The sequence below is a fragment of the Theobroma cacao genome, chromosome 9 (genome assembly GCF_000208745.1).
Source record: "Theobroma cacao cultivar B97-61/B2 chromosome 9, Criollo_cocoa_genome_V2, whole genome shotgun sequence".
NCBI classification, from domain to species: domain Eukaryota; kingdom Viridiplantae; phylum Streptophyta; class Magnoliopsida; order Malvales; family Malvaceae; genus Theobroma; species Theobroma cacao.
The window spans coordinates 4,354,611-4,382,359 of NC_030858.1; the positions used below are offsets into that span (position 1 = coordinate 4,354,611).

The following is a 27,749-nucleotide window of genomic DNA, read 5'->3' on the forward strand; positions in this document are numbered from 1 at the left end:
TATATATATATATATATAAAGTTAATTTTATTGATAATATCACTTTAATTATATATTATAATCTAATTAACTAATAGTATTATATTATAATTCTAACTAATAAATTAGATGATTTGTATAATTATTTTAATATGTAAATTATTAGTTTGAGATGAAAGAAATAAAATCAAAATATTTGAAGGTGAGTGTACATTAATTTGTCTTAATTAAAGATAACAAAGCCTATTAATAAATAAAAGTATTTTTATTTTAATCAATAAAGTTTGATGTGAATTAATAATGACTTAACCATGTCAACAATTATTTATTTGGTTAGTAGCATCCATCACAAAAAATTTATGATTGATCCAAGAAAAGTAACAGAAGAAATTAATAGTTTTTGTTTTGTCAAGACAATAACAATTTTTGTAATGAAGCATTGATAATATATTACCAAAAAAAGAAATGAAGCACAAATGATAATATCAACTTTAAAATACTTAGAGCCATTTTGACTTGTTTTTTTTTTTTAATTTAAAAACTATATATAAAGCTCTTATGAAAAATAATAACTTCTAAATTAAGTTAAAGTTGTTTGGTAAATTTATTTTTAATATTTTTTTTTATAAAATTATATTTTTATTAAAATTATCATAAAAAGTATTTTTTTAGAGAGTAATATTGTAATTATTTTTAATAAATGAAGAAAGTTTTGAAACAAAATAAAATTTTCTCATATTTTTAAAAGAATAGAAGAAAAAAGCTTCTCCTTGGAGCTTTTTTTTAAGTTTTTTTTTTAAATTTTGTTTTTAAAAAAAAGCTACTTTTTTAAAAGAGTTTTTTAAAAAAATCATATTTGCCCTGATTTTTACTTTTAAGAGGTAGATAAGTTGACAAAAATCTAGGCCAAACATGCACTTAATATTTAAGTAAAATATCTATTTGATAATCTTAATAAGTATGGTCACTAATCTTAATATAATAATTAATTAATTACCTTCTATTGACGATTATATTTACTAACATATGGTATTGATTTTTGATAAGAGGATTTGGAATTTCATTTCTTATATTACTTTTTTTAGTACTAATTCTTTTATATACATATAATCATTGTTTACATATGATTTTTTTTTATAAGATTAAAAATTAAGAGGATTGGAATCTATATAGTAGGAAGAAGCAAAATTAAATTTGTAAAGGAAAAGTTATTACCAATGAAAAAAGAAAGAAGAGTATACATTGAATGCAACTATAGATGAAAAAAAGTGCAATATATGGAAATAAAATGTTATCCTCAATTAAGGAATAATCATTCATAATGCAGAATGCCATCATAATTTATCAAATTAGGAATCTAAATGTAATTAAATAGAGAAATCAATATGTGGGGTAGATCCATTATGCCATTTGCTTAGCTCAGGTTGGGCACACCGGAACTGGAACCCTGCAGCTTGGGATTTCTTATTGTTCTCTTCTTTTTTCTTATTATAGGAAGTTATGAGTATGGGATGCAATATCAGGCTGCAGACTTGTATCCCATGTGGCCATGTTGGACCTGGGATGGGATCCTAGGTTTCACTTCAATGACTCAATCCTTTTGTTCCTCTGTTTTTTTTTTTTTTTTGGCTTTTTCAAAGAAACCCACCCTGTAAATATCAATTGTCACGCAAAGCAATAATCAGCACTCAAAAGTGGACGGTCTCCAGGAAACAAAAGGCACAATAATATAGTATTATATAATTATGCTACTGGAATTGTTACAATATTTGGTTTGGTTGATAAAACAAAAGCTGGGTTTGTCCATGGTACGTATCTGAAAGAATTATAGTTTTCCATTTTATCATATTGGTGTTTAACATTATGCAAAAAATTCAAAGCGTCTTATTCTTCTAAAGTCAATCGGATAAATAATGGTTCAAGTGATAGGGCACATGGAGACAGACAAGGTCTCAACGACAAATGATTTGCTGTTCATTGCCAAAGAACAAGGCTTCCATACAATATCAGTCAGTGGCCTGAGTCCTTACCATTAATTTAGCCATTTTAACAGTTTCCTAGACAATCAAGAAAGGATGGAAAAAGGACCAGAAACTGCCACAAGCGAAGGCGTTTAATTTGGTTTGCCAACCTGGGTAGTCAGGACCTCAATACAATCTCAAAGACTAAATGGACATAAAACTCACTAATGGCTACCAACCAGTACCATCAAAGAACTCTCCTCAATCTAATTGATATTTACTGTATACTTATTAGTTCGGCAAATATGTGCCAGCAAACTTCAATAGATAAGCAAATCAGGGTAGAACCTGGCTAAAATAAGCAGGTAGACCCGTCAATCAAAATAAGAAGAGATCGTTTATCCATTATGCACGGTGCTATCCATGGAAAGGATTGAGTCACTCAATCTGCATGCCATCTCCTGATGATCAAAGCAACCCTGTTTCTGTGTCGTTAGACGAGTAGTCCACACCAGAATCACCTAAAAAAGAAACTCATTCATGAGAAAAGTTTAACTCAATCTGGCAAATGAAATCCAGACCCGACAGTCTTAATCTAGGAATGAAATCTTACTGTGGAATGAGTCAGTTGACGACTGCCTTGGTGGTGCACTCCCCTTTATATCTGTAGCAGTTGAATGATAAGAAACAAAAGAAATCGAATACAGTTTATAACAACACATGCATGCACACATGCAGATGCAGATGCTACTACATTTGATTTTAATTGCGGCACATTCTCCCTTTCCCTTCTTTCTTTCTCTAGGCAAGCTAAAAAGACCTATCCTCTAACAGTCAACGGCATCCAGTATGAATAAACTTGGGTCTCCCTTTCTACATTTCCTTCATTCTCCATCTCTTGACTACCCCTTACAAGTCTTCAGAAATGTGCATTAAATTACCTATAATTCCCTTGCTTGTACTTGGATAATGCATTAGTACTTCTAAACATTGTATGAATCATATTGACCCATATAATCGTAACAGACAGCCCTCGTATTTCCAAGTACCATGTAGATCAGAACACTGAAATATTCAGAAGGTGTATTTTACATGAAGAAAGACGAAATCTTCTAGAAAGACCAATTTTAGTATGACTTGGTTGACAACAGGAGGGCAACTATAATTTGACACCACATCAGAATCCATGCGTGGGCCTGGCTTGCCGAAAGACTAAATTTCTTCAAAGATAAATACAGCTGTGACCTTATTGACAGAGCTTATGCAAATAATAAGTGGAATATGACAGTGTCCTCCCATGTGAACATTCGCAATCAGTAACTTAGGTTACTTGAGGATCATGAAATCATGAAATCAAAGTTTTAATGATATGATTTTCAATCACGATATCAAAGATTTGACATAAAAGAAACAGTTTCGATATAAATAAAAAATAAACACAAATAACTAAGAATGTTTTACCGAAAGAATGACGTAACCCTTTGACAGCCTCAAAATTCTTGTACGTATAGCCCACAAAATTAAGATCTTTAGGAGTTAAATGCATCTGCCAGAAAAGTAAGGAACAGTAATGGTGAGTTATGCAAGACAATATTAAGATTGGATGACTTAAGGACATACAAATGCAGTATAAGTCAACAACAGTAAAGATGAGTTACAGGCAGGCCAAGAAACTTCCATCATGATCTTCTTCAACAAAATACAAAATGGTCGCAGCAAAACAATGGTTAAGTTTTTCAAAGTTCAAACTACAGTTAATTGCATTAATAGTCATCCTTACAGTCCTTGGAGAAAAGGTAGGTACCTTCCTTATTGGCCCAGATCCTGTTCTTGCTGGTTTTGGACCTTCCACCTGTGGCAGAGTCAGAAATTTACGTCATCAGTAGGCTCCATATAAACAAAGGCAGAAAACATCTTTTACAGAGCATAAAAAAATAATACTTGTCAAAGATTGAGAAAGTAATTCCTTAAATGTAGTTCTTTGGGCAACAGATCATTTTGTCATCCCTTCTTAAATCATGTTGTTTTATTAAAAAATCAAATTGGTAGAGTCAATCTCCTCAATATTCCTAGAGAGTGTAACTCAATGGCAGATTAGCTTGCTAAGGCTAGAGTAAATCGCATTGAGAATTTTGTAGCCTGGATTTGAGTCTAGAATGGCGTTTTCCTTGTAGGTTGATTTTTGTTCCATTAACTGTGAGGCAACAAAGCTGATATTCAAGGATGAAATTGGCTGCTTTTTTGAGGGATGGCAATTGCAATTACTATGTGCTTTGATGAGTCGTCATTTAGAATGTTTGAGAAAATGCCTCTCTGCAATTTCTAATTTTCTTTCAAAGTTGAGTGTGATTTGGTTGTAGTTACGGTTGTTTTCTTGCTATGTGATTGTTTTGGTCTTTGAGACCTAAATAAGTTAATTTTTGTAAAGTTGGGGGTACCAGAGATGGAGTAGTCCTTTTGGGTTGGTTCTTATGGGCTATGTGTTGGGAGCTCTTTTTGTTGAAGTTTGTATTTCAACTCTTTATTAATAAAATTACTTTTGCTTTTCAATTAAAAGATTGGAAAACACCGATATGTCTAATAATAACTTACCTCATCAAATTTCATAAAATTTTGAGTATCAAGATCCCCCTCAACCTGTGGTTTAAATGCTGCCTCCATTTCATAGAGTTTGTCCCATGGAGTATCTTTGAACCAAGGATGAGCCTAATTATACCATTGTTAATAGGTGTAAAATAGAACATAATAAAAAGGAAAATGGAGAGTGAATATTTTGATAGTCATAAAACTTACTTTAATTTGGTCTGCTCCTAAAGTACCGAGCCTATGCTCAACATCACAAAGCAACCTACTGATCAAATCCTTTGCTGCAGGTGTAAGCCTTGCCTCATCTGGAAATTTCAAATGATTTTTCCAGTGTACAATCTGGCATGCATTTGACAGCACAGCAATGATAAATAAATAAAAAGAAAAACAAGTATTTGAACCTTTTCTAAGAGGTTAGCGAGCTAAACAATTAATACGAAACACTTAAAATCACTGGCTGACACTTAACATCACATCCTTGCTATACTAACAAAATGAATTGAATTAGTCAAATACGATATATGCTTTAAGACTACCGTCAAGACCACCAAAATGAGAGAAAGAAGCATGAAAATGAAGCAGAAAAGGTATAACGGTGTTACGAAGAGGACCATGTATGCTAAAAGCTAGTTAGAAATCCCATAATTCAGCTCAAAATAGCTGAAAAATTAAATAAAACCAAAACTTTAGAACAGATAAAACCTTTCTGCATGTTGTCACTGGATCATCAGAGTAAAATGGAGGATAACCAACAAGCATTTCATACATGATAGCACCAAGTGACCACCTGCAAGAGGTAAATCAATAAGAATGTATTGAAGGGAAAATGAAATTACCTTATCCATTACGATTACATACAAAGCATATCACGAATATACATAAAAGATTATCTCTATAAAGTTTATCCTTTGCAGTGGGAAAAAGTCTTCAGACAACTCTTTTGCATATCCTACTGCAGCTTACTTTAGATCACTCTCCAACCATTTTTGCCTGCTAAAATTTGAAAGCTCTTGAAAACAAAAAGTTATATTCATCTTAATTTAAATTGAATTTTCTCATTGCTTTGTTTCTTTGGTCTTTTTCAGACTTCAGTGACATTCAGGCAAGGATAGAACCAACATGTCTTCAACCAAGTTTTCTTGTAACATAATATTTTTGCATTGAAAATTTAACTCCACATTCAATTAAGAACATAAGAAAAAAGCAGATTCAAAATGACAGAAACAAGATGTAAGCATTACAAATCTAATGAGAAAATATCATTCATTCTAAGTCATACCAGTCACACTCTGAGCCATATCCTTTCTTCAGCAATACTTCAGGTGCAATATAATCTGGTGTTCCAACTGTTGAAAATGCCTGCCATTGAAACAGTTAGAGAAAAAAACCTAAGAATAATTGAATATATAACTTGATTCCATCCAAAAAATTTACCAACAAGGATGCAGCCCTCTAACAAGGCATAAAACAACAAAAAAAAAGGGGGAAAGGAATAGTAAATCAGCTTAATCCTAAAGTTCAACTTATCGAATAGCTTGAACAATTTGAAACAAATGGGGCTAGAATTTAGGTTTTAAGAACTTTGCAAATTCTTCAACTGATACACTCAATCATCCAAAGGAATTTAAACCTAATTACCCAGCATGTTTTTGCTCCTTTCATAATTCATTGGAACATGCAATTGAATTATTGATGAAATCTTGAAATGATATTTCTCTGGTACAAACACACTCACCATGGCTCCATGCATAGCCACAAAATTCATTTGAATACATTATGATATTACTATCTCTGAGTGTAGATTAAGGAATTCTCTGAAATAAAATCAGTAAGCATGCTTCTTGTATATATGCATGCACGCGTTAGAATGACAGATTTGTAACTTGAGAAAAAGAATATAAAGTTGTACCAGTTTCCTCCTGTTGTGCTGCCAGTGCTGCAATTGTTCAAGGGGATTTTTCCAGCGTCTTCCTCTACCAGATTCAGGGAAGTGCCCATCAACGTCCATTGATTCATTCAAATTCTCATCATCCAGGGTTTCATTTTCATTTATAGCAGATAAATTTCTACAGTCTAGAGGCTTGCAAAGACCAAAGTCAGAGAGCTTCATATGACCATTTTTGTCCAACAGAAGATTGTCGGGTTTAATGTCTCTGGAGGAAGGAAAAAAAAAAAACAAGCACATGTTTCTCAGATGTCGATAATATTCACAGAAGCTACATCAGGTTAAAAAATTACAGTCTCAACTATTATGCCGTTTCCTGATATTTCTGTTGGTAATCAACAAAGGTTACCAACCTGTGAATGTAATTATGCCTATGAATAGATTCAATGGCCAGAACACTTTGAGCAATGTAAAATCTAGCCACAGTCTCAGTTAGGGTGTCTTCTCTCATTAGCAAAGTCATCATGTCACCACCAGGCAGATACTCCATGATTAGATACAAATACTCAGTATCTTGAAAAGAATAATAAAGTTTCACAATGAAGTGACTGGCAACTTCAGCGAGCAAATTTCTCTCAGCTCTCACATGTTCAACCTATGTTATATTCACAAAATCTGTGAGTGCAAAGAAATTAAACAGGTAGCATAGAAAAATGTGAGAGAGTTTTCAACAACAAGAAAAATCTAATAGAAAGAAAACTGGAAATGGAGTTTCTCCCAGGTGAAACAAATCATGCTTTGCATGCATAAATTGAAATCAAATGACAAAAGATTTCAGATCTCACCTGTCCCCTGCTAAGCATTTCTGACTTCTTCAACTTTTTCATGGCAAAAATATCACCTGATTTTTTCTCTCGACACAATCTTACCTGCAAACTAATAATAACACATGAGCAGACCAGTACCCTCCCACATTATAGAAGAACATTCAATTTTTTTTTAAAAAATCATAATAATAAATTGAAAGTGATATGAGTAGCACTCAAGCAGGTAAAAGAAAAAGAAAGGCACAGCCCATAATCCACATGTAATAATTATATGCATAGGAAAAAATGTTTATCTGCTGTCACACCCTAGAAAGGATTATCTCTGACGAGGTTGTGATGAACAAAGACTAGGCAAAGAAAACAGAAGGAAACTTGCATCACAGGCATTTTTATCTTAGGAAGGCTAGCACTTAAACTTGAACTCATATGATTGAGATTTATAAAATAGCATAAGAGCATAAAGTATTTCTAATTAGTTACAAATCGAAGAATTTGTACGTTTCCTGGAACTCAAGGTCTTCAATACCAAATCTACACCTCAGTGCATTGAAAAAACTGTGACTTTCGAATTTTCAAGTTATCTCTTCAAAAAGAGGATTGGCATGTCTCATGTCATACTACAAAACTGAAGCATCCAAAGTGTATTTGTTTCAAACTTCATCAACCAGCTCTTCTAGCAATAGCACAACGATCCTACCACAACACTAGCAGTATTGCTACAGGCTAAGATTTGCATAAAGCACCATAAACATGGCATCGTGGATAATTTGATTACAAAAACTCTAAAAAAAAAAACCATCAGTGAATCAATAACTTCTACCATCAGCCACCTCAATAACCACTGCCTCTAGCTTCACGTACATCACAATTGCTACATTCAAGAATGGTATCACTATCTGTTAGTTGCTTATCATTTATAAATCTGATTTCAAGTGGAATAGGTATTGTGATTATTACTTTTGTTTTCCATTATTTTAATAGAATGTATCATGCTGTAAATCTTGCAATCATTTCCAAATATCACCCCAACATGCTAATTCTTATAAGAAAAGAAGAAAAAAAATAGAAGGGCCAAAGATAATTGTCAAAAGTATGTCCTATGAATACTATCAACAGTTTTTGTATCTCTAACCTCTCCAAAAGCCCCTCTCCCAATAATGGTTAAAAGGTCAAAATCATCAACACAAATCTTGTGCCTTTTAAGCCGCATATAATCTGACTCCTTGCGCTCCAAATCCTTTAGCAGATTGATTTGTTCCTCCTCTGGAACATCTGACGATGCCAACTTCTTTTCTAACACTAAACGCCTGCAGGATACACTAAAATCAAACACCTTACAGTCTAATCTCTTATCAATAACTGTCCTTCCACAAAACTACAATCATCTAAGGTAAATACAAACAATTACAAGGAAAAAAGAAGGAAGAAGCAGAATTAAAATGGTTAAACAAAGAAGAATAAATGCAACACATTATTATTAGCATCACTTTCTGCATAAAGAGAGACTTATATCAAAGAAAGGTTACTCAACAAAGAGCACAGCATCATGGAAGAATGAAATGCAATGACAAAACCATGTGTAGAAAAAACTAATGCCGCTTTATCTGACATTTCTAACTCAAATATCATTTCTCCTTCATATTTAGCTATGCAGTCACACATAAGGGGTGGGCAGATTTGAACTTTGGACCTCCCATGGCCTCAGCCAATTCATATAGCATTGGATAGAGGCCTTGTTTGCAGTTTTAATTCTAATTCCTTCTTTCAGCGCTCCTTCCAGCTGTGTTGTTCAAAGAACAAATGGACTTGCATCATAATGAAAATATGTAATTTTTTCTTGCATTAAAAGTAATTTCTACATTTTTTTTTTTGCCCAACCGGCTCATTTGGGAAAAAATACTCAACTTATTACATGGAAAGTGATTAACATTGTCGTGTAGGTTGGGAACTCTGACGAATTGTTTCCATATAAAGGATAGACACAGTTAATTATGACAACTCATAATTTATTAGATTTCAATGCACTTTTCTCTTTATTTCTTTGCAAACTTCTATTAGCATCCAAACACCACAATAGCCTACTTCAAGCAATCAGCTTCATTTTTCTAAAGATAAAACTTATTCACACTTTTTATGTATTTCCCCTTTAATTCTTAAATCCATTTCAGCAATGTACGGCATGATCGTATATATGCAACTCATTTCTACGCCTGAAAGTAAACTGACATTAATTCATTAATTAAGCAAAGCCTTTCTAAAGCAAGTTCTCTTTATTAACTGAAATTTTTTTAACTTTTGAATTCAATAGAATTCCAAAAGTTAAGAAGAAAGAAGTACAACAAAATCACAATTTCACAAGATTGCCAAAACCAATCCCATGCAATCAAAATGCAAAACACATTTCAGCTTCCAATCTAAGACCGGCCATGCAGAAAAACTCAAACCAAAACAAGATCTTCATGAAAAGAAATCCAAGACAACAGATTCAAAGCCATGCAGAAACATTTAACAAATGAATCATGTAGATATGATTAGTATGCAATATAAATACACAAAACATCTTTTTCGCATCTATACCTTTCTTTGCGTTCTTGGATATGTTTCATCTGGGCTTTATAGTGGCTCTCAATGAACTGCTTCGCCGCAGCCACCCTTTCAAGCGTCAAGCTGGTCACCTCCCCTTCCTCTTCTTCCGCCACCTCCCCAGCCATCGGTCCCACCTCGTCCTCCTCTCCTTCCATCTCCTCCTTCTTCTGGTTCTCCATTATACTTATATCCCTCCCTCTCTCTCTCTCTCTCTCTCTCTCTCTCTCTCTCTCTCCTCTTTTAAAGATAATAAACTCTCTGCTTCTTTTTTTCTCCTGTGCGTGGTTTTTGGTGATTGTGACAACGAAGCAGGCCAGGAGGATGCCTCAGGTTATTACATGTAGGGGATGAACGAGACCTGAAAAAAACAAAGCTCCCCTTTACCTTCCTTTCAATTCAACAACCCGGCTTGGTTTTTTGACACGTGGTAATTTACAATTGGTTGTGGTCCCACTGACTCGTGGCTTCGACAGTTTGGAACCTGGAAGTTGTCCATATGCGCGGTTCGACACGTAGGATTTTATTAGCGTAGACTGGACAAATTAACGGTCTCGAATTGTCGATGATTCCAACAAATATTAAATCAGATGGGACCCTCTCCGGCCGGGAAATAGCGCATCAAAATGTATGCTGATGTTCGTAACGTGATCAATTGTTCAACTCATCAGACGAAGGAGACTTCGATTTTTGTCTACAAAATGATCAAGCACATGGGACCTACTAAAGTGTTCTACTCAGAGGATAGATTCTGTGTGAAGCTAACGTCATCTAGGAGAAGATCATGATGTAAGTGCAGAGATGATGATAATGATATTCAACATATCAAGTTTACACATTTACAATACCCTCTGTAAATAGTAACTAATTTTAGAAATAATTGCTCGGCAATAAGTATTTGATCCACCGGTGAGGATTTTAAGTAAATTTGGTAAGACATTAATTAATGGGATTGCATCAAAGGATTCATCAGTCTTCCCAATCAATGCCGAGGAAGGGATTGTTGTAAGTCAAATTATGATAATATGAATATAACATAAAGTAATCAGTTTACGTGGTTCATGGAATAAATTAAGGGTCCATAGTTTCGTGAAACATGTGGAAAATGCATTGACTATGCTCACCAAAGTTTATAAATTTTTGTGTATTTTCCAAGCATTTAAGCTAATAAAATAAAAATGGTTGACAATTTACAAACCCGTAAGAAATAAATCAAAAATGATCTTTATTTCCATAGCCAAAAAGAATGACAAGCAAAAGATAAAAGACTACAAAAACGATTCTAAATTAATTACTAATCATAATAATAATAATAAACCACTATAGAAAACCAATGCCACCAAGGCCATGGTGCAACAAATTGTGAGCAATGTGATCCCTGGCTTGTTCGGCAGCCATAGACCTCAAATTGTTCTCTGGGATCATTTCATCATCAAAAAGCTCAAATCTGAGCTCAGGGTCAATCTCCTCATTTCTCATCTCACATATATTATGCAAAACGCAGCAAGCTCCAAGCACAACAGGCAACTCCTGTAGCTTAACCTCGGTTCTCTTTTGCAAACAAGACCACCTCCCTTTCAATCTGGCGAATGCTTCCTTGGCCACCTTCTCGATCTCCCCAATTTTCTCATTAAAAGCATGTTGAGCCCAAGTCAGATTCTGGTGAGTATAAGGAACCAAAACCCAGTCCATCAAAGGGTACCCTTTACCCCCTACGACCCAAACATCCTTCAATTGTCCCCTGGCGGCTCGTTGGTAAAAGGCAGACTTCTCTAAAACTTGATCATCAGACATGGAACCAGGCCAGCCAATACAAACATCTGTAAACACTCCTCGTTGATCAACAACTCCTTGAAGGGTAATCGAATAGGAAGTTTTCTGATTCCTCTCCGTATGCTTTTTGTTAAAATACGCTGCCACGCTAACTTTTGGTGCAATGATAGGCACGTGAGTAGTGTACATGGAACCACCCGCATTTGGAATCCCAGTGGCCGACTCAAAATCCTCTTTAATCCTCTTCATATTATTCTCGTCAGGCCATTGAACAAATTTAGGCATCAAAACGGTTTTTATCGCTGTGCAAACCTCCAATACCAGCTTATGGCAAGTGGAAATCCCCAATCCGAATCGTTTCGATACCATCCTAAGCGGCTCGCCCGTCGCCAACCTCCAAATACAAACCGCCACTCGCTGACGAACCGGGATCGCGTCACGAAGCATCGTGTTCTTTTTCATCACCACATGTTCCAACTCCTCGCAGATCATATCGAACGTGGCTTTGCTCATACGAAAAGCGCGTTTAAACTCCTCATCGGGGAAATCCGGGTGGTTACACTTCTCCCACCAGTCCTTAGATCGATCTTTTACCCATAACCGCCTCTGCTGGCCGGATCCACTGCCCGTCTGCGATGGGCCCACATTGTCCGAACCAGATGAACTCGCTGCGACGGCAGCAGCAACCGCTATACTGGATTTACGAGCGCGTTTGTTACTGGAATTATCCAATTCGTCCATTTCAGTGTATTGGTTCTGCAGCTGGTCGAAATAACCATTCATTTCTTGAACTTTTTCCTTGTAGTTGGCTTCGAAGAAAGCTTTTTCTTCTTCAGAGTCAGTGACCCATTGAAGTTGCTCTTGCTTTGCTTCCTCGTCCAAGAGCAAAATCGAGGAAAGTATATCCCCATACGCGCTCTTCTTCGATTCTTCGTTGACCAAAGATTCGTCATCTTTTCTACCCCTCTTCTTGCCGTTCCCATTGAACCCATTGTCCATATCTTGAAACCAAGAGAAGTTGCTGTTGTTGTTATAAGAAAAATCTTCCGGAGATAGAAATGTGAAAGAACCGATTTCCATAAAGCCAATTAAGGGTTTCTTTTTGTTGATTGAAGGGCTTGATTGACGAAATGTGAAAGCAGATGATTTGAAATGGTAGATGGGAACTGAGGGATTTGGTCATTTATATATGTATCAGCTTACGCGGTAAGCGAGTGGGGGAGATAAGAGGGGTAAGGAAGCGCGTGGTAAGCTCAGGTGTGAACGCGGTATAAGGGTGGGCTTTGACGGTGACTTGACTTTTCTCATTCTGTGGATTTATTTTCGTTATTGTTAAAAAATTTACGCAACTCGGAGGGGAATTTGCTTTCCTTTTTTTGCAAAGCGCGGTGGTTTTTAAAGTTTCCGTGGGGATTCGGAGGGGACACGTTGGAAAAAGGGAAAGTCGGGCAGAAGGTTCGTTAAAGTAGGAGGGAAGGCAAAGGGAAGCAACTAAAAAGGGTGAGGATAACCTTAAATCAAAAAGAAACTACTAGTCCTAAAACTACTAGTCCTAAAAATCTGAGAAAGCCTCCTTCCATTGGAGTAGGACTCTCTGGAAGACGCTTCAAGCTCTAACAACTCTTTGTCCTTATGAAATAAATATAAATATATTGCTTATGAAAAAGGGGCTCAATAATTATTTTTTCTTCAAAATTATTAACTTTGCTTTCATTTTTTATTATAATAAATTAATCTGTCAGTATGTAAGAATCATCTAACTAAAATCTTCTTTTATGTTTAAAAGCATTAAAGTATTAAAAATTGAATCCTGATTTTTCTTTTTAGACTTGTTTTCTTTGTTAAATCAAATTAAATAAACCAACGGATTACATTAATACCAATTATAATCACTGGGTGCCTATTTCAAGCCCTTAGCATACATGCTGAAATTCCCATTTGATATCTTCAGGTCCCAAACTTAACTATGACACTCTCAAATACTTACCAAATAAGAAGAGAATCTCAAATGTTGTTCGTTTTGTAAACAAATCCACAATTTATTCAAGTTACACTAACCATATAGTCACCTACACCCACATCTAAGACTAGATTTCCTACCTTCTTAGTTCTTAAGGGAAAACAATCGACTAGGATACTTGACAACTTTAAGAAAAAAAAAAAGCTAGACCCATAATTAAAACTCAAACCTGTAAAATGAATTTGATAAAAGGTTGCAATATTTTTATTCAATTGCATTCCTTCTTGTTCAATTGACTTTGTATATTTTGTTTTTTTTGTATAGATAATTAATTACATGGCCAAGAAAAAGTGGATGACAAGTTATTGTCAGCAGAAAATTGGTTTTGTTTTCATACTTGGCAAAATGGGAAAATCCTGAATTATTCTGGACCCTAATCAATAGATTGATTAGAACATCCTTGTACTCATTATGTACGAATAACCACCTGTAACATCAAACCGTGCATCACAACTCTCTTTTTGAGTTTCAACATTTTGTAGTCTTTTGACTGTACCGTCCACTGATGGATGAGGTGTTGGTTTGTCAGCAATGGCCTTTACTTACATCATAAGTACTTATTTAATTAAACAAAAATTAGTATCTGGAATATTGCATAAATTAGTATAATTTTTTTAAAAAAATATATTAAGTAATTTATTAGATTATTTTAATAAAACCAACTCACATGCTAAAATTAGTTTATCAGTACCAACTTATTTCGTGATAGTATTTATTAATATTCTCAAAATTTTAAATCTTTGTGACAAAAGGAATCTTTTTTCAGCATATAGCTAGATTCGATTTAGATTATTTTGATATAAACAATGAATTTTGACAGGCACTAGTTAAACCATAATTTATAGAATTATGGTATTTTTATTCGATTCAACCAAAATATTTTAATCTGAGTGGCAAAATGAAAAACACATGCACTTAAATGAAAAACACATGATTAATTATTTTCTAAGTAAGGTATGACTTGTTTGATCGGTCATAGACTCGTTCAACTTTTTTGAACGCCCCTGATTTCAACGGCAAGGCAGTTGACGCCCCACGGTTTCAACACGTGGAAGAGAAGCACGGCACTGCAGATTCAATGCTTTACTCATTTTTTTTTGTCCTTTTGTTTTTCTCAGATGCCCAACAAATTCATATTTTTTACACAATTGACTGTTATTTTATTGTTTCTTGCACAATTATCTAAATTCTTGACTAGTGGATGTGGCTTCTGTTCGTTTGAGAAAAATCCTGAGCCAAGAATTAATGAATGGTTTTACTTTGCTTATGGGTTTGAAACAAAGTTGCGGAATTAAAAAGGGGAAACGAGTTTAAGGGAAAAAAAGTGAAGCCATGGCCTCTCTTCTCGGTCCCTCTGCGGCAATTTCTCTGCAATACAAGGTAACTTTATCAGCTAGCGAAGAAATTTGTACCAAGATTCTATCATTTACTTAGTTTTGAGATCGGGTAATGATTTGAAGTCGTTTAAGAATCGACTGAAATTATGTTGATGAGCTGATCTTAATTTCACTAGTTGAGGTCTGAGTTTTTAAATCTGGAATTGATTATTCAACCCCAAACATGGAAGGTTTTTTATTAGCTTTCCCCATGGTTTTGAGGCAACTTGAGGTCTAGCTGATTGACAAATGCAATGTATTTTCCTTTTATTGGTTATGACTGCTGATGTTTTCAACACCCTTTTCTTCCCTTTCTTTCGTTTTCGGGTTGGCAGTTGAATCGTACAAGTTTTAGTGCCGTCTCTACAAATACACCATCCCTATTTCCCCATACTGTTTTGGGGAACGGGAGATATCAAGGGTTATGTTTCAAGACAAAAGCTACGGGTTCTGTTGAAGGAAGTGTACTTGAGAAAGAATCAGCTAGTATCAGTGACAAGATAGGTAACTGCTCCTATTCGGTATCGTTTTGTTCGGTCTGCATTATATTTGCTGTCAATGTTGGATGTCTGATACCAGGGAAACAAAACCTAGTCTTGGTAGCCTGATTTCTCTAAGTTATTAAGAGCTGAAACAGAGAATGTAATTGGAATCAGTTCGATCCCTGTTATAGTTCATCTGGCTTTTCAAGCATCTTTGAAAATTTTGATTTAAAAGTATTAAAGAAAATTAACATTTCATTTGTATTTCATCTTTCTCTTATTAACAAGACATACTTATTCTCTTTATCAAACATGTTTCATGTAGTTTTTCCTAAATGAAAATTTGAAATTCCTAGTTAGTTTATAAAACAGAATGAATGCAAATCTCTTGTTTTTTGGTCATTGATGAGAACAGAACACCAGACCTACCTACCTCGGTGCCATAGCTCATAGTTTGCCACTGTGCCATGGACTTTACAGGCAAAATAGAGTTGGTATTCATTCTGTACAACTTTTCGGTTAAGTATATATTGTTGTTTTCTCCTACATTTTATTCATTTCCAATCTTTGGATAAAATTACATTTAGTTATTGTCATTGATGTAGATTATGGAGTTATTGGTGTTCACCATGTTGGAATTCTGTGTGAAAACCTTGAAAGATCGCTTGAATTTTATCAGAATATTTTAGGTATGCTGCCCTTTTCCATTCTAATATATTCATTTGTTTGGTAAGAGAGAAAAGAAATATAAATTGAGCATCTGCTTCTACATGTTAAATTAGGACTTGAAATAAATGAGGCTAGGCCACATGATAAGCTTCCGTATAGAGGTGCTTGGTTGTGGGTGGGTTCCGAGATGATTCATTTGATGGAACTTCCAAATCCGGACCCCTTAACTGGAAGACCTGAACATGGGGGCCGAGACCGTCATGCTTGTATTGCAATTCGGGATGTATCTAAGCTGCAAGCAATCCTTGACAAAGCTGGTAAAATCCTTTTTCCTTATTCCAGAGTCATCTTTGCCAAGTGATATCTCGCTGTATATTTATATGCATGGTATCTTTTTGTTTCTAGCTTTATAATTGCAGATTTCTCATGTAGCTCTGTAGGTTACAAAGGGAATGAGGATATCTTATTGCAATATTGTTCCATATTGCAGGTATTCCCTACACACTTAGCCGATCTGGGAGGCCAGCAATTTTTACACGAGATGCAGATGCAAATGCACTAGAATTCACTCAAGTCGATGCCTGAGAGTTTTAAGCACGTGTAGCCTGGATTTCTAGAAAATATTGAGGTTCCTTTTTCTCCCAGGACAAAAAACATGTACATAATAATTGATATTGCCAAGTGTTTACACCATTTTATTGGTATGGCAACTTGCTATAGATGAACAAGGATGTAAAACTCAAATCCCAAAATCAGCTTACTTGAATTTCCCAGTGAGAATTTGGGATGATGATCTAGATCTTCTATCAGTCAGATAGGCTCTTCCTTTCTGGCTCTGTAAAAGTGTTACCCTGTTATCTCATGGTATTCGCAAGTCGTGTTTGTTAATTTTTTCAGTTGCGTCAAGGTGTTCATTTCACTTTACAAGCTAGTAAAAGTGGTTTAGTATGAATTTCCTCAACCTAGAAGTGAGCTTCTAGGCTGCATGCATCAGTTTGAAATGCTTTGGCATTTGTTGTCATCTTACCTTCTGTATTAGATTAGCAGAAGATCAGGTGGAGAACACGAGTCATCCTATATTATATGCAGGTTTATTTTGCAAGGGCTCATATGGATTTCCATCTATCAGTCATCTCAGGAAAGGCTACGGGTATCCTGTACCATGAATTACTTCCAGATGAATGCCTAATAATATACGAAATAAAATTTTTTTATCTTTTATATATACACATTGTAAAGACTTGAAGTCTATTTTAAAGACGGGTTCGTCAGTAGAAAGGTCTTAATACAAGAATTTGTGATCTTTTATACGTACACATTGTAACGTGCAAAATCACATTTGAACTAATCCTTGACCTTCAGTATCCACTTCATATACAAATTCAGTTGCTGACCTTCAACCTCACTCCAAGGGTTCCATGCCCCCTTTTTTTGGTTGGGGGGTGAAGAATGAATCTGTTTTCATCTTGAAACAAGATCTTGCGTCCGAGAAAAGGTACCGTGACATACAACCTGCTTAAAATTATGTTCCAGACAATGTCACCCGTGACTTCCACTCCTGTATGGCAGAGCGTAATGTCTGATTTGGAGTCAATACGGAATGCTGAAGCCTACACTTTGTAACTGGTGATACATTGTGTTTCTGAAGCCACGCCTTAATGGCTCTGTGCTCATATGTAAAACCATCAGCGGCAATGTGAGGGTCATCCATCACTTCCTGCATTATCCAAAAAAAAAAATCATTGAGAATGCAAATATACGAGATCACAGTTAATTTATGAACCAGAAATTCTGCTAACAGTTTTCACCTGAAGGATAGGACAGAAGTAATGGCTTGGAGCGTATGCATTGTTCTTTTCTAACTTTAAACTAGCATCTGCAACATCAACAAGTCTTTTGAGAATTGGCAGAATCTCTGTGTCAAGATCTGGTCTGTCCCTGCATCTTAGCTTTGAACACTTCAATGCTATTCGAGCTAATTCTTCTGTTTCAGCTAGTGGCCAATCTGTAACTGACTTGTCTAGAATGTCAGCTAAGGAGCTCTTTGTAATGGCATTTTCAACTGCCAGTAGAAGTCCATTGGGATGGCGAGCTGTCAGTAACTGGAGTGTTGTGACTCCAAGAGCATATAGATCTGATTTTGGTCTGATGGTGCCAGTTCTCTGATACTCAGGGTCCATGTAGTAGAGAGTACCAGCAATAATAGAGTCTCTGTACTCGGTGATGTTGTCAGGCACAACATCTGAAATAAGCTTAGCCAGCCCAACATCCCCAATTTTGCTCACATAATTTCTATCTAACAATATATTACCCGGTTTTAAATCTCTATGGACAATAGGATCTGGCTTTGAGTTGTGTAAAAATGCAAGCCCAGAAGCTACTTCAAAAACTATGCGGAACCGAATAAACCAAGGAAGTGGAGGTTTTCCGTTTCGATGGAAAATATATTCATCCAAGCTACCATTTTCCAAGTATTCATAAACCAAGCAACCATTCTCTGGACAGGCTCCAAGCAGCAAAACAATATGTGGATGGCGCAGCTGGCTTAGAACTTCAACCTGCAAAAATATGGGGTGAAATTTTTATGCCATAATGGCAGTGAAAATTTTGAGCCATTTGCGGGAGACTCATAGCCATATACTTCACATTTAGCAAGTAATAGAAACTAGCCATAGCTCATAGTACACAAAATGGAAACCTTCTAACATACAAATTTATGAACTTTATGACTAAATAATATAAGTATGATTGTGCAAAAGGACAGCTGGACATAGAGTTCAAAATAGGAACAATCTTAGCTTGGGATCCAATTCAAAAAGTTCTTCAAAAAATTCATGATGGTTGATAAAAGCAAGAAATCAGCTCATTAGCATGACTGCAGCTACAAACTATAGGCTACAGAAAATTACCTCCTTCAGAAATTCCTCTTTCCATTCTATCGCATCAGGTCGAAGAACCTTAACAGCAACTAGAGTGTGATAAAGACTACATTTATAGACTTTCCCATATCCGCCCTGACCAATCACATTACTCTCAGAGAAGAAATCTGTTGCTACTTCAATTTCATCACTGGTGTATTTCCTGTACCTTTTGTCTCCACAGAAGAGTGCATCAACAATTTTCTGCTTCTCCAAGGATTTTTTGAGAGCATTGAATTCAGCCACCTGCCTTTCATAAGCTTCTTTAGAAAGCAGGTTTTTTGCCTCATCAACCTCCTTCATTGCTTGCATATGTTTTGCTTTCTCTTCTGCAGCAATTTTTCTAAAAGTTTCTTCTCTTTCCAGAGCAGCATTCACTCTTCTTGCTTCCTCAAGGCATTCTGAAGAAAGTACTTGGACCTGCAAATTAAAGCATTAATGACTGCATTCAATAGTTTGGACAAAAGAGCCACATGTTATTTCTAGGCTATCCGAATACACAAATTATTCTCTCAACTTGCAACTAAGAAATACAGGATATGCAAAGCTAAGAAATTGCATTTTGAATACCATCTATTCAGGTCTGTGGACTGTGGTTGAAATCCTGTAATTTCAAAACATAGTTTTGTATTTCTTGAAATTTTTAAGCGGCGGGGGATAAAATCATGTAGAGATCTCTTCAACAACAACATGGGTTGTTGAAAGGATTCTCAAGAAAGGGAAATTGAACCTGTGAGAAATGCAAAATCCACATATATGTGCTCATTCTCTCACCTTGCTCTGGGTGTGGACAAGCTCTTCACAAGCTTGTTTATACATGGCAACAGTATTTTGTAATTCTAGACGCAGATGTTCCACTTCAGCCTGCAGATCAAACTCCACATAAATTCTATCAAAACTTATCCAGATAAGACATGGAATTGAAGAATTACCAAAATAAAATGCAACCGCCACTAATAAATGCTCAAGAAAACTCACCTGTTCAGTCTTTGCAGAAACCATGGAATTGGACTGCCTAATAGTACTACCATTTGTTGAAGATCCCACAGATGAAAATGCATATGAATATGGGTAGTTAAGCTCTGATAAAGATGCTATCCCAAAGGAGTTTTGCACTTTAGATTCTGCAGAAGCATTAGCAGGACCGGATATATGTTTACTAATGCCACTGGAACTTTCTTTTCGACCAGTAGCAGCAAAAACTGGTGGCCTATGACTGGTCCCTGTGATGTTGCAAACGAGAGAATCAAGACTGCTGGTAAACGGATTATCTTGAAAGCTTCCATTAGTAGGAAATGGATAAATAGAGTGCAACCATTTCTAGCTTACCGCTAGTCGATAAGGGATTAGCTGATTTTGTGATGATTCTTTGTCTATATATAACCTGAATATCACAAGTATCAGGGGCACGCCTCAGGACAGTAATAGGTACCCCAGTACCCTTCAGCTTCCTATAGCAGATATTGCTGAAGGTTAGCATTTGTAATTCCATAGCCACAAAAAAAAGCTAACAGGATTACTATGCAGGCATCTGAAAAACTTGGTCAACAATATTTCCTATACACAAGCTCTTTATTCAACTTTGAAATAGCAAAACTAGGGAGTAAATAGATACCATTAAGCTTAGTACATATATCCACATAGGTTTCAAGTTTCACCAGTAAATGAACAGTGGCAACGCATACCTTGTTATACAGTTGGAACTATAAGAACCCAATACCAAAGTGTTAATCCCAAACTCAGAAATGTATCTTAGAAGCGCAGCAGCAGGATTGTCATCCTCAAGCACCAATGTTTCCATCTAACAAAAAATGAAATAAATTTTTTAAAAGAAAAATAGAAGAGAAATTTGGTACAAAATTTATACTTCATTTGGAAGATCAATTTTATAAGAACCTTTTATTTTTTAGAAAAGAAGCCAAAACCCACCTTTCTTGTTTTGAATAGCTTCTTAAATGGTATAAACACTTCCTCAAACTTAAGTTTCACTTCTTGAACATACATTGCCACAACGTTCTCGTCCATTTCCGTGATGGGTATTCGATCTCCTGCTGTGGTAATCATATAAACACCAAACAATCAACATAAAGTAGCTCAATTTAACACCTTTTTGTTTGAAAAAAAAAAAACTACTAACCCTTTTTCACCATAACTATTCGCATGGATTTATTTTGAGACTTATATAATTTCCTGCATGTAGTTAAAGTAGCTTGCTTGGTCTCAATAACTGAATTAACCAAACTAAATTTTCTTCATAACAACGATCCTCCATTAAAATTTGAACATCTCCAGATTCATGTAACTTTCAAAAGTTCAATTCAATTAAACATCATTTGATCAAATAAAAAAGACTAAAGAAAGAAAAATGAATTATAAGAAAGGTAATATCATATAACCAATGCTTACACGGAGTTGGAACAGAGGTGACTGCTGGCATGACGTGGACCAAAACGAAACGATCAGCTTTCAAATTCTCCACCGCCCATCGAACCGCACGTCGGCTACCGCTTCCCCCGGAGGCTCCTCCCTTCACGGCAACCGCTACGGTCGTCATCTTCGGCGTAGCACCACCGCTGCTGGCACTAGCCACGCTCATTTCGGATACCTTTCCAGTTAAAAGTTCGTATTTTTGAAACCTTGTCGCAGATATCGTTGACGACAGGTCATTTACTCATTTTGACTTCGTAGTTACTGCCACTTGTAAATAAAATGTGGTAATAAATCGTTAACAAAATATGTATTAGTTTTTTCAATGGATTTTACCCTTTAACCCCTTTTTTTTTTATTCCCTTCAATTCGTACTTTTTTTATTTTTTTAATATCTTAAGTTTTTTTTTTCAATTAAAAAAAAGGATTCGAATCTTATTTTGTAAGTAAGGAATTATACATTAACTAATAAATTAAATGCTTGAATACATTTTAAATTTATATATTTTTTATGAATTATATTTTTATTCGTTTTTGTTTTTCATTTCTCTAACAAATTATCAAAAAAATTAAGTTGAGTCGTAAGTCTCATTTAAAAAAGAAGTTATCGAAAAGAAATCAATTGAAGATATCATAATAATCTTGAATCTCATCTCAATTATATATTAAGATGATATTGAACATTTAAAAGTTCATACTAATTTTATTCTGTAAAACATCTTATAGAACAAATTAATCCATAAAATTTGCGGGTCAAAGTAGAGGAGTTGATATACCTAAAAACAGATAATAATTCACAAAGTTAATAGCCATGATCGTACGTCCGTTTATTTCATTTTCCATTTCTCTGCCAAACCATCTCTTCCGTTCTATTTTACATTGCTTATCAAAATGTCATTTAGAAAGGTAACTCTTGAGATGAAGGAGGTAATTGGGAAAGTTGTAAAGCTGAAAACTTTTAAAGTGCAATAAATTTCTATTTCATGGAGCATAGAAGAAATGCTTAGATTGGCACTCTGCTAAGGATTCTTTTGTAGTAATTCTAACTGGCCTTACAACCAGTATAGCTATATATTTTACATAATATCATTGCTGATTTTATGCAATAAATTTTAAAGAACCAACAACTTGTTTATAACAGTCAACACGTTCTGGAAAACCCAGAGTTTTCTTGAACTTTAAAATATAACTCTTGAGCATCAAAATTGATTGAAATTGAAAATAGTATAACTATTTATTTTACTAAATCATTGATTTATTATTTTAGCAAAAAAAGTATTGATTTATTATTTTGAGGCAATTTTTGACTTCATATTTTTTAATTAAAATTTAAGGTTTATTTATTTATTTCTTTGTTCAATTTTATAATTATTTTTCTAAATTTCAAAATTTTAATACAAAATTGTAAATTTAGATCTTAAATTTAAACTTTATATTTTTCTAAAGTATTAATCTATTATTTATTATTTGAAATTATATTTGATGCACGAACAGTAAATAGAAACTATGCATTGTCAGTTTATCAAATACTGTCATCTCATTAATGAGATAAAATTAAAAATTTCTAAACACCTAAACTTAAATATTAACAAGTTGTTAATAATTAATTAAATAAAAAACAAAAAAAATGTTTTTTTCTCTGCAACTCTCTCGTAACTTATTATTATTATTATTATTAGTTTTTATCTCTCTCTAAGTCCATCTTCTTCTCCCTTTCTTCTTCTTCTATTAAAATTAAAACTTAAAATATTTCACTTTTTCCAAAAACCCTCTTTCACCTTCTATTCTTGAATTTTCATAGATATCCAAACTAAAATCTTATTGAATTCTTAAGAAAGTGTGCTGTTAAAACCCTAAAAGAGAGAAAGAGACAAAAATTTGATATGGAGATTTTCTTTTTGATGAGAGAAAGAGAAAGCAAAAGAACTGTTGAACCAAAATGCCTTACAGCTTAACAAGAAAGTAATTCTTTTGTTGGTTAGCATTGGAACCAAATGGGGAGCTAATCAATTTGACCACCATTTGTGATAAAGAATCCTTTTGACTGTGGGATAGTATTAGTGTTCGAAAAATTTTGTTGCAACTCCGTTAGAATTTTAATTTGATATTAAATTGATGTTAGTCATTTACTTTGACTATTTTTATCATTTATCTTTAATGGTTATAACCCTAAATCAAACTAAAAGTAAAACTTTAATTTATTTATTTTAAAAAATAACAATTGATTATCACATTATAACACTAAATCAATTGTAAACATCACTTAAAAAATATATCACTAAAGTTAATAAGTAAAAATTATCTTAAAAACTCTTGAAGTTGAACAGTTTTGCAAAACTTAATTTTAATAGAAGAAAAAGAGGAGGAGGAGAAGATAATAGAGTTAGAAAGGAATAAAAAGAAGAGAATAATTAAAGAACAATGTGAGGGAGTTAGAGAGAAATTTTTTTTTTTTCATTTAACTAATTATTAAAAAAAATTTATTATTTAAATTTAAGGTTTTAAGATTTTTAGTTGTACTTCATTAATGAAATAGTAGCATTTAAATTTTAGTAAAGAACAATGTGAGGGAGTTAGAGAGAAAAAAAAATTGTTTTCATTTAACTAATTATTAAAAATATTTTAGTATTTAAATTTAAGGTTTTAAGATTTTTAGTTATACTTCATTAATGAAATAGTAGTATTTGGTGAGCCGACAGTGTATAGATTTCATACACTGTCAGTGTACTAAATATTAATATTTATTATTTATGTGAATTCCAATATTTTTTCTATTTAACATTTTGATTAAACTTACAAGTTTTATATTATTTATATTGATTATGTGATATATTTTCAAATTCATAGATTACAGGAAGAAAGGGAATCGATGGCCAGAAAAGTCTAATAAGAATACTCTTATTTGCGTCCTAATTCTTTTATTTCGGCTCATTCGTTGTCGTTTCTAGTATGCTAAAACTATCTTCAAATCTTTAAATTAAAAAAGTCAAGGTTTTAAAAAATAAGCTGTTGAATTTTCTCAGCTCAAATAATCTTCCCTTTGATCTTAATAGTTTTTGATCTGATCTTTCCATTCCGTCACTTCCGTTTCCGTTCCATTTTCCATTTCTTACCAAAATATGTTTTAGAAAAACAACACTTGAGTTCAAGAGGGGAGGGCTGGGTTGTAGAGTTGAAAACTTTTGAACTAATAAATGAAATGAATTTCTATGGAATGACTTTACAGCTACTTTACATAATATTGTTATGCGATAAATTCGCCAAAAGATTATAAAAGTAATGAAAAAATTTCAAAGAATCAAGACTTTATAGAAAACCAAAAGAGTATAGCTATTTATTTTACTAAATTATTGAATTATCATTTTAGCAAAAATATATTTATTTATTATCTGAAACAATTTTTTTACTTAATACTTTTCAATCAATATTTAAGGTTTATTTATTTGCTCAATTATATAATTAATTTTCTAAATTTCAATTTTTTGTTACAAAATTGTGAATTTGAATTTTAAATTCTAACTATATATTTTTCTAAATTATTGATCTATTATTTATTATTTATTATTTAGGATAAATCCTTTCTTAGTATGATATTGGGTCTCTAAGCTTCTATTTTGTTTCTAGGGCGTTTCGTCAATGCAGAGATATTCGGTGAGACAGATTATTCTTGTGGTTAGGTGAAAGGGTACGTACGTATCTCGTGCTATCAAGAAATATATGTAACAGCAGTACATTTTTTTTTTTTATTTGAAAAGTCTTTGTTAACAAATCCTTAAAACAGTCTGCTTTCCCTATAGCTATAGGGTTATAATTTCATGAATCTCTCTTATAAGGTTTGTGGTCTCAACTCAATCCTCATCTTTTTACCGTGCATCAGATGTTAAGTTTTTGGGTCTAAACCTTTCTCAGCAAAGTTGGAAATTTCTAAATTAGGTGCATGTAATGAACACAGTTTATAAGTAGGCATACATTTTCAACCCAGTGAACTCCATAAATGAAACTTTGAGGAAAACTTGAAGAATTTGAACCTTCATAGAACTTTTTTATTAATACCATGAATGAAACTTTGAGGAGTATATATCACACAACACTTTCTTAATCTTTTTTTATTGTTTGGAATTCGAGACTTTATTTAACCAAAAGCTGATTTGCACAGAAAGTGGGATGTTACTTGATGAAGCATCAATAACTCAAACCTCCCCAGTTGAGGAATCAAAATCTTCAATGAACCGGGTGAACTCATCCAAGTAATTGTTACTTAACTCTTCATTGCAAATATCTCTCATTGCCCATGCATTTGCTCTTACTGGCTCGCCTTCTGGCTCCACCATCACCTGCCTAATCGTCTGAGCCACCAAGTCGCTCGTAAATGATCCGTCCAGCTCGTTTCTCTCTATTTCTAACCCAACCTTCTTGCCATGCAACAACCTAGCGTTCAACCCCTGATCCGAGCTTGCCCCGGAAAACAAGATCAAAGGCCGACCAAACTTGAGTGCCTCGATAATTGAACTCCAACCACAGTGAGTTAGGAAACCCCCAACAGAGGAGTGAGCCAATATCCGTAGTTGAGGTGCCCAATCCTTCAACACCAAGCCCCTATCAGAAACTCGTTCCTCAAACCCTTGAGGGATTATGTCCTGACCCATCTGCCCTTCAACTAGTGGGCGGTTCCTGACCACCCAAATAAAGGGCAAGTTAGATTTGTCGATTCCAAATGCCAATTCGTGCATAAATTCTTGACTCAGACTCACTTCACTACCGAGTGCAACATAGAAAACAGACTTCTCTCCTTTTCTGTCAAGCCATTTCTTTATTTCTTCCCAACTCTCATAGCTCTTATCTTCGTTAGTTGGCAGTGATGGAGGCAGCAAACCGACTGGAACAACGGGTTTCTGGTAAAGTTTTTTAAGCAATTGAATCTGATCAGGTTCGAACTCGGTGCAGCTCCGCAGAATTACAAATTGGCAACCCTGAATCACTTGTCCAAGCCGTTGAGAATCAGACACATCGTCCATGCACTCTTGGTGACTCACCATCTCATGGAGCTTAAAAGCTATGTTACAAGGATAATCTATCCACTTAGGGACAACTGTGAAGTCTTCTGGTCGTTTGCGATGATCACCAATCAAAGCTGATGGAGGGCCAAAGAAAGCAAGCAGCGTAGCATTGAATATGCTGAAGAAAACTAAGTTGATGCCGAACGGAATAGCAACTCCAGGTAACCAGTGAGGCATAAAGTCATGGATTATCCAGTTGACATGTGAGGTTTTGAGGAACTCAGTCAAAGGGACTTCGAGCTTGTCACATGCCTTTTTAAGGTAAGGAACTTTCTGAATCGGTATCTCAGCGGTGGACTCAACTCCTGGTGGTAGGCCATGAACCTGAGGAAGAGAAATCTCAATAAAGCTTATGTTAGAGGACAGATGTGCGGGGAGTTTAGGGAGGCGACTAATGTTTTTGGGGGTGGAGATATAGGATATGCGATGACCCTTTTGAGCTAAGAATTTGGAAACCTCGAGAAATGGCATAATGTGACCATAAGCTAGCCATGGGAACATTGCTATGTGAAGCTTTTCTTTTCTGTCCATGGCGTTTCGTGAGTGCAGATGTTTCGGGGAAAATAGAAAGAGAATGAGGACTTGGGGGCTTTGGTTCCTTCAGTAAAACTGACAATGCTTTCTTGATTTAAATCAAAGTATCTCTATAAAATAGTCTTTTTTTGCTGAAAATCATTAACATGATAATAATAATAATTCATAAATCCCATTAAAAATCTTAGTTTATAATAAAAAATTCAATCATTTCGTTGCGGTGTCATCATCTCCAGAAAACTATTGTATGCGACGGGCCAGATTCTCTGCTTTAAATTATTTGTCATCATTTCTTTTTAAGTCAAAGTTTGAATAACTCCAAAGTAATTAGGTGCATGCAAGTAGCAAAGACTAAATTTGCTGCCGATTAAGTTTGAATATTCATAAAACATTTCAAACTTTCTTGTAGAAGCTTAAAAGTCTAAAATTTGAAAAGTAACCCTTTATGTCCCTAAATTGAGGCCAAAATGCCACTCTTCTTGTTTTTAATAACATGCTAAATGGAGTAAAGTAGTATAACATGCTAAATGGAGTAAAGTAGTATAGAGTAACTCAACTGAACAAATTTTCTTTTTTCATTTTATCATATATAGATACAAAAATATTTGGTTAAAATACTTGAAAAATCTCTGTATTTATGCATTTTATTCAATTTAATCTCTGTACTCAAAA

The 27,749-nt window shown here is 34.4% G+C and overlaps 5 protein-coding genes across 9 annotated transcripts; 1 reads left to right on the top strand and 4 right to left on the bottom strand.

Moving 5' to 3' along the window:
* LOC18588346 (serine/threonine-protein kinase 38) lies at positions 1,932–10,238 on the bottom strand. Of its 2 annotated transcripts, none has more exons than XM_018126624.1 (13): positions 9,816–10,238; positions 8,371–8,545; positions 7,257–7,340; positions 6,825–7,066; positions 6,436–6,679; positions 5,806–5,885; positions 5,229–5,313; positions 4,734–4,865; positions 4,533–4,646; positions 3,745–3,792; positions 3,402–3,486; positions 2,554–2,604; positions 1,932–2,461 (listed from the first exon to the last, which is right to left on the bottom strand). In XM_018126624.1, the coding sequence occupies exons 1-13, from the start codon at positions 10,001–10,003 to the stop codon at positions 2,409–2,411; spliced, it is 1,581 nt and encodes a 526-aa protein (XP_017982113.1). In that variant the 5' UTR covers positions 10,004–10,238; the 3' UTR covers positions 1,932–2,408. The 2 variants fall into 2 exon arrangements, with proteins under 2 accessions (XP_017982113.1, XP_007012755.1); XM_007012693.2 differs by having other exon boundaries at positions 8,371–8,557.
* Positions 11,023–12,755, bottom strand: LOC18588347. The gene has a single exon (XM_018128323.1). It carries the CDS (start codon positions 12,672–12,674, stop codon positions 11,142–11,144), a length of 1,533 nt encoding a protein of 510 aa, XP_017983812.1. The 5' UTR covers positions 12,675–12,755; the 3' UTR covers positions 11,023–11,141.
* Positions 14,691–17,037, top strand: LOC18588348. Its single transcript, XM_007012696.2, has 5 exons — positions 14,691–14,994; positions 15,326–15,494; positions 16,078–16,161; positions 16,255–16,458; positions 16,632–17,037. Exons 1-5 carry the CDS (start codon positions 14,947–14,949, stop codon positions 16,724–16,726), a joined length of 600 nt encoding a protein of 199 aa, XP_007012758.2. The 5' UTR covers positions 14,691–14,946; the 3' UTR covers positions 16,727–17,037.
* On the bottom strand, positions 17,293–21,719 carry LOC18588349 (U-box domain-containing protein 34). 4 transcript variants are annotated; one of them, XM_018127863.1, is made up of 10 exons: positions 21,466–21,540; positions 21,197–21,249; positions 20,989–21,107; positions 20,745–20,860; positions 20,389–20,510; positions 20,038–20,282; positions 19,834–19,923; positions 19,051–19,479; positions 17,950–18,699; positions 17,293–17,858 (listed from the first exon to the last, which is right to left on the bottom strand). In XM_018127863.1, exons 2-10 carry the CDS (start codon positions 21,219–21,221, stop codon positions 17,664–17,666), a joined length of 2,091 nt encoding a protein of 696 aa, XP_017983352.1. In that variant the 5' UTR covers positions 21,222–21,249; positions 21,466–21,540; the 3' UTR covers positions 17,293–17,663. The 4 variants fall into 4 exon arrangements, with proteins under 4 accessions (XP_017983352.1, XP_017983351.1, XP_007012759.1 ...); XM_018127862.1 differs by having other exon boundaries at positions 20,989–21,110; XM_007012697.2 differs by lacking the exon at positions 21,197–21,249 and having other exon boundaries at positions 20,989–21,110; positions 21,466–21,718.
* LOC18588350 (UDP-glycosyltransferase 91C1) lies at positions 25,496–27,157 on the bottom strand. Its single transcript, XM_018126639.1, has one exon. The coding sequence runs from the start codon at positions 27,072–27,074 to the stop codon at positions 25,677–25,679; it is 1,398 nt and encodes a 465-aa protein (XP_017982128.1). The 5' UTR covers positions 27,075–27,157; the 3' UTR covers positions 25,496–25,676.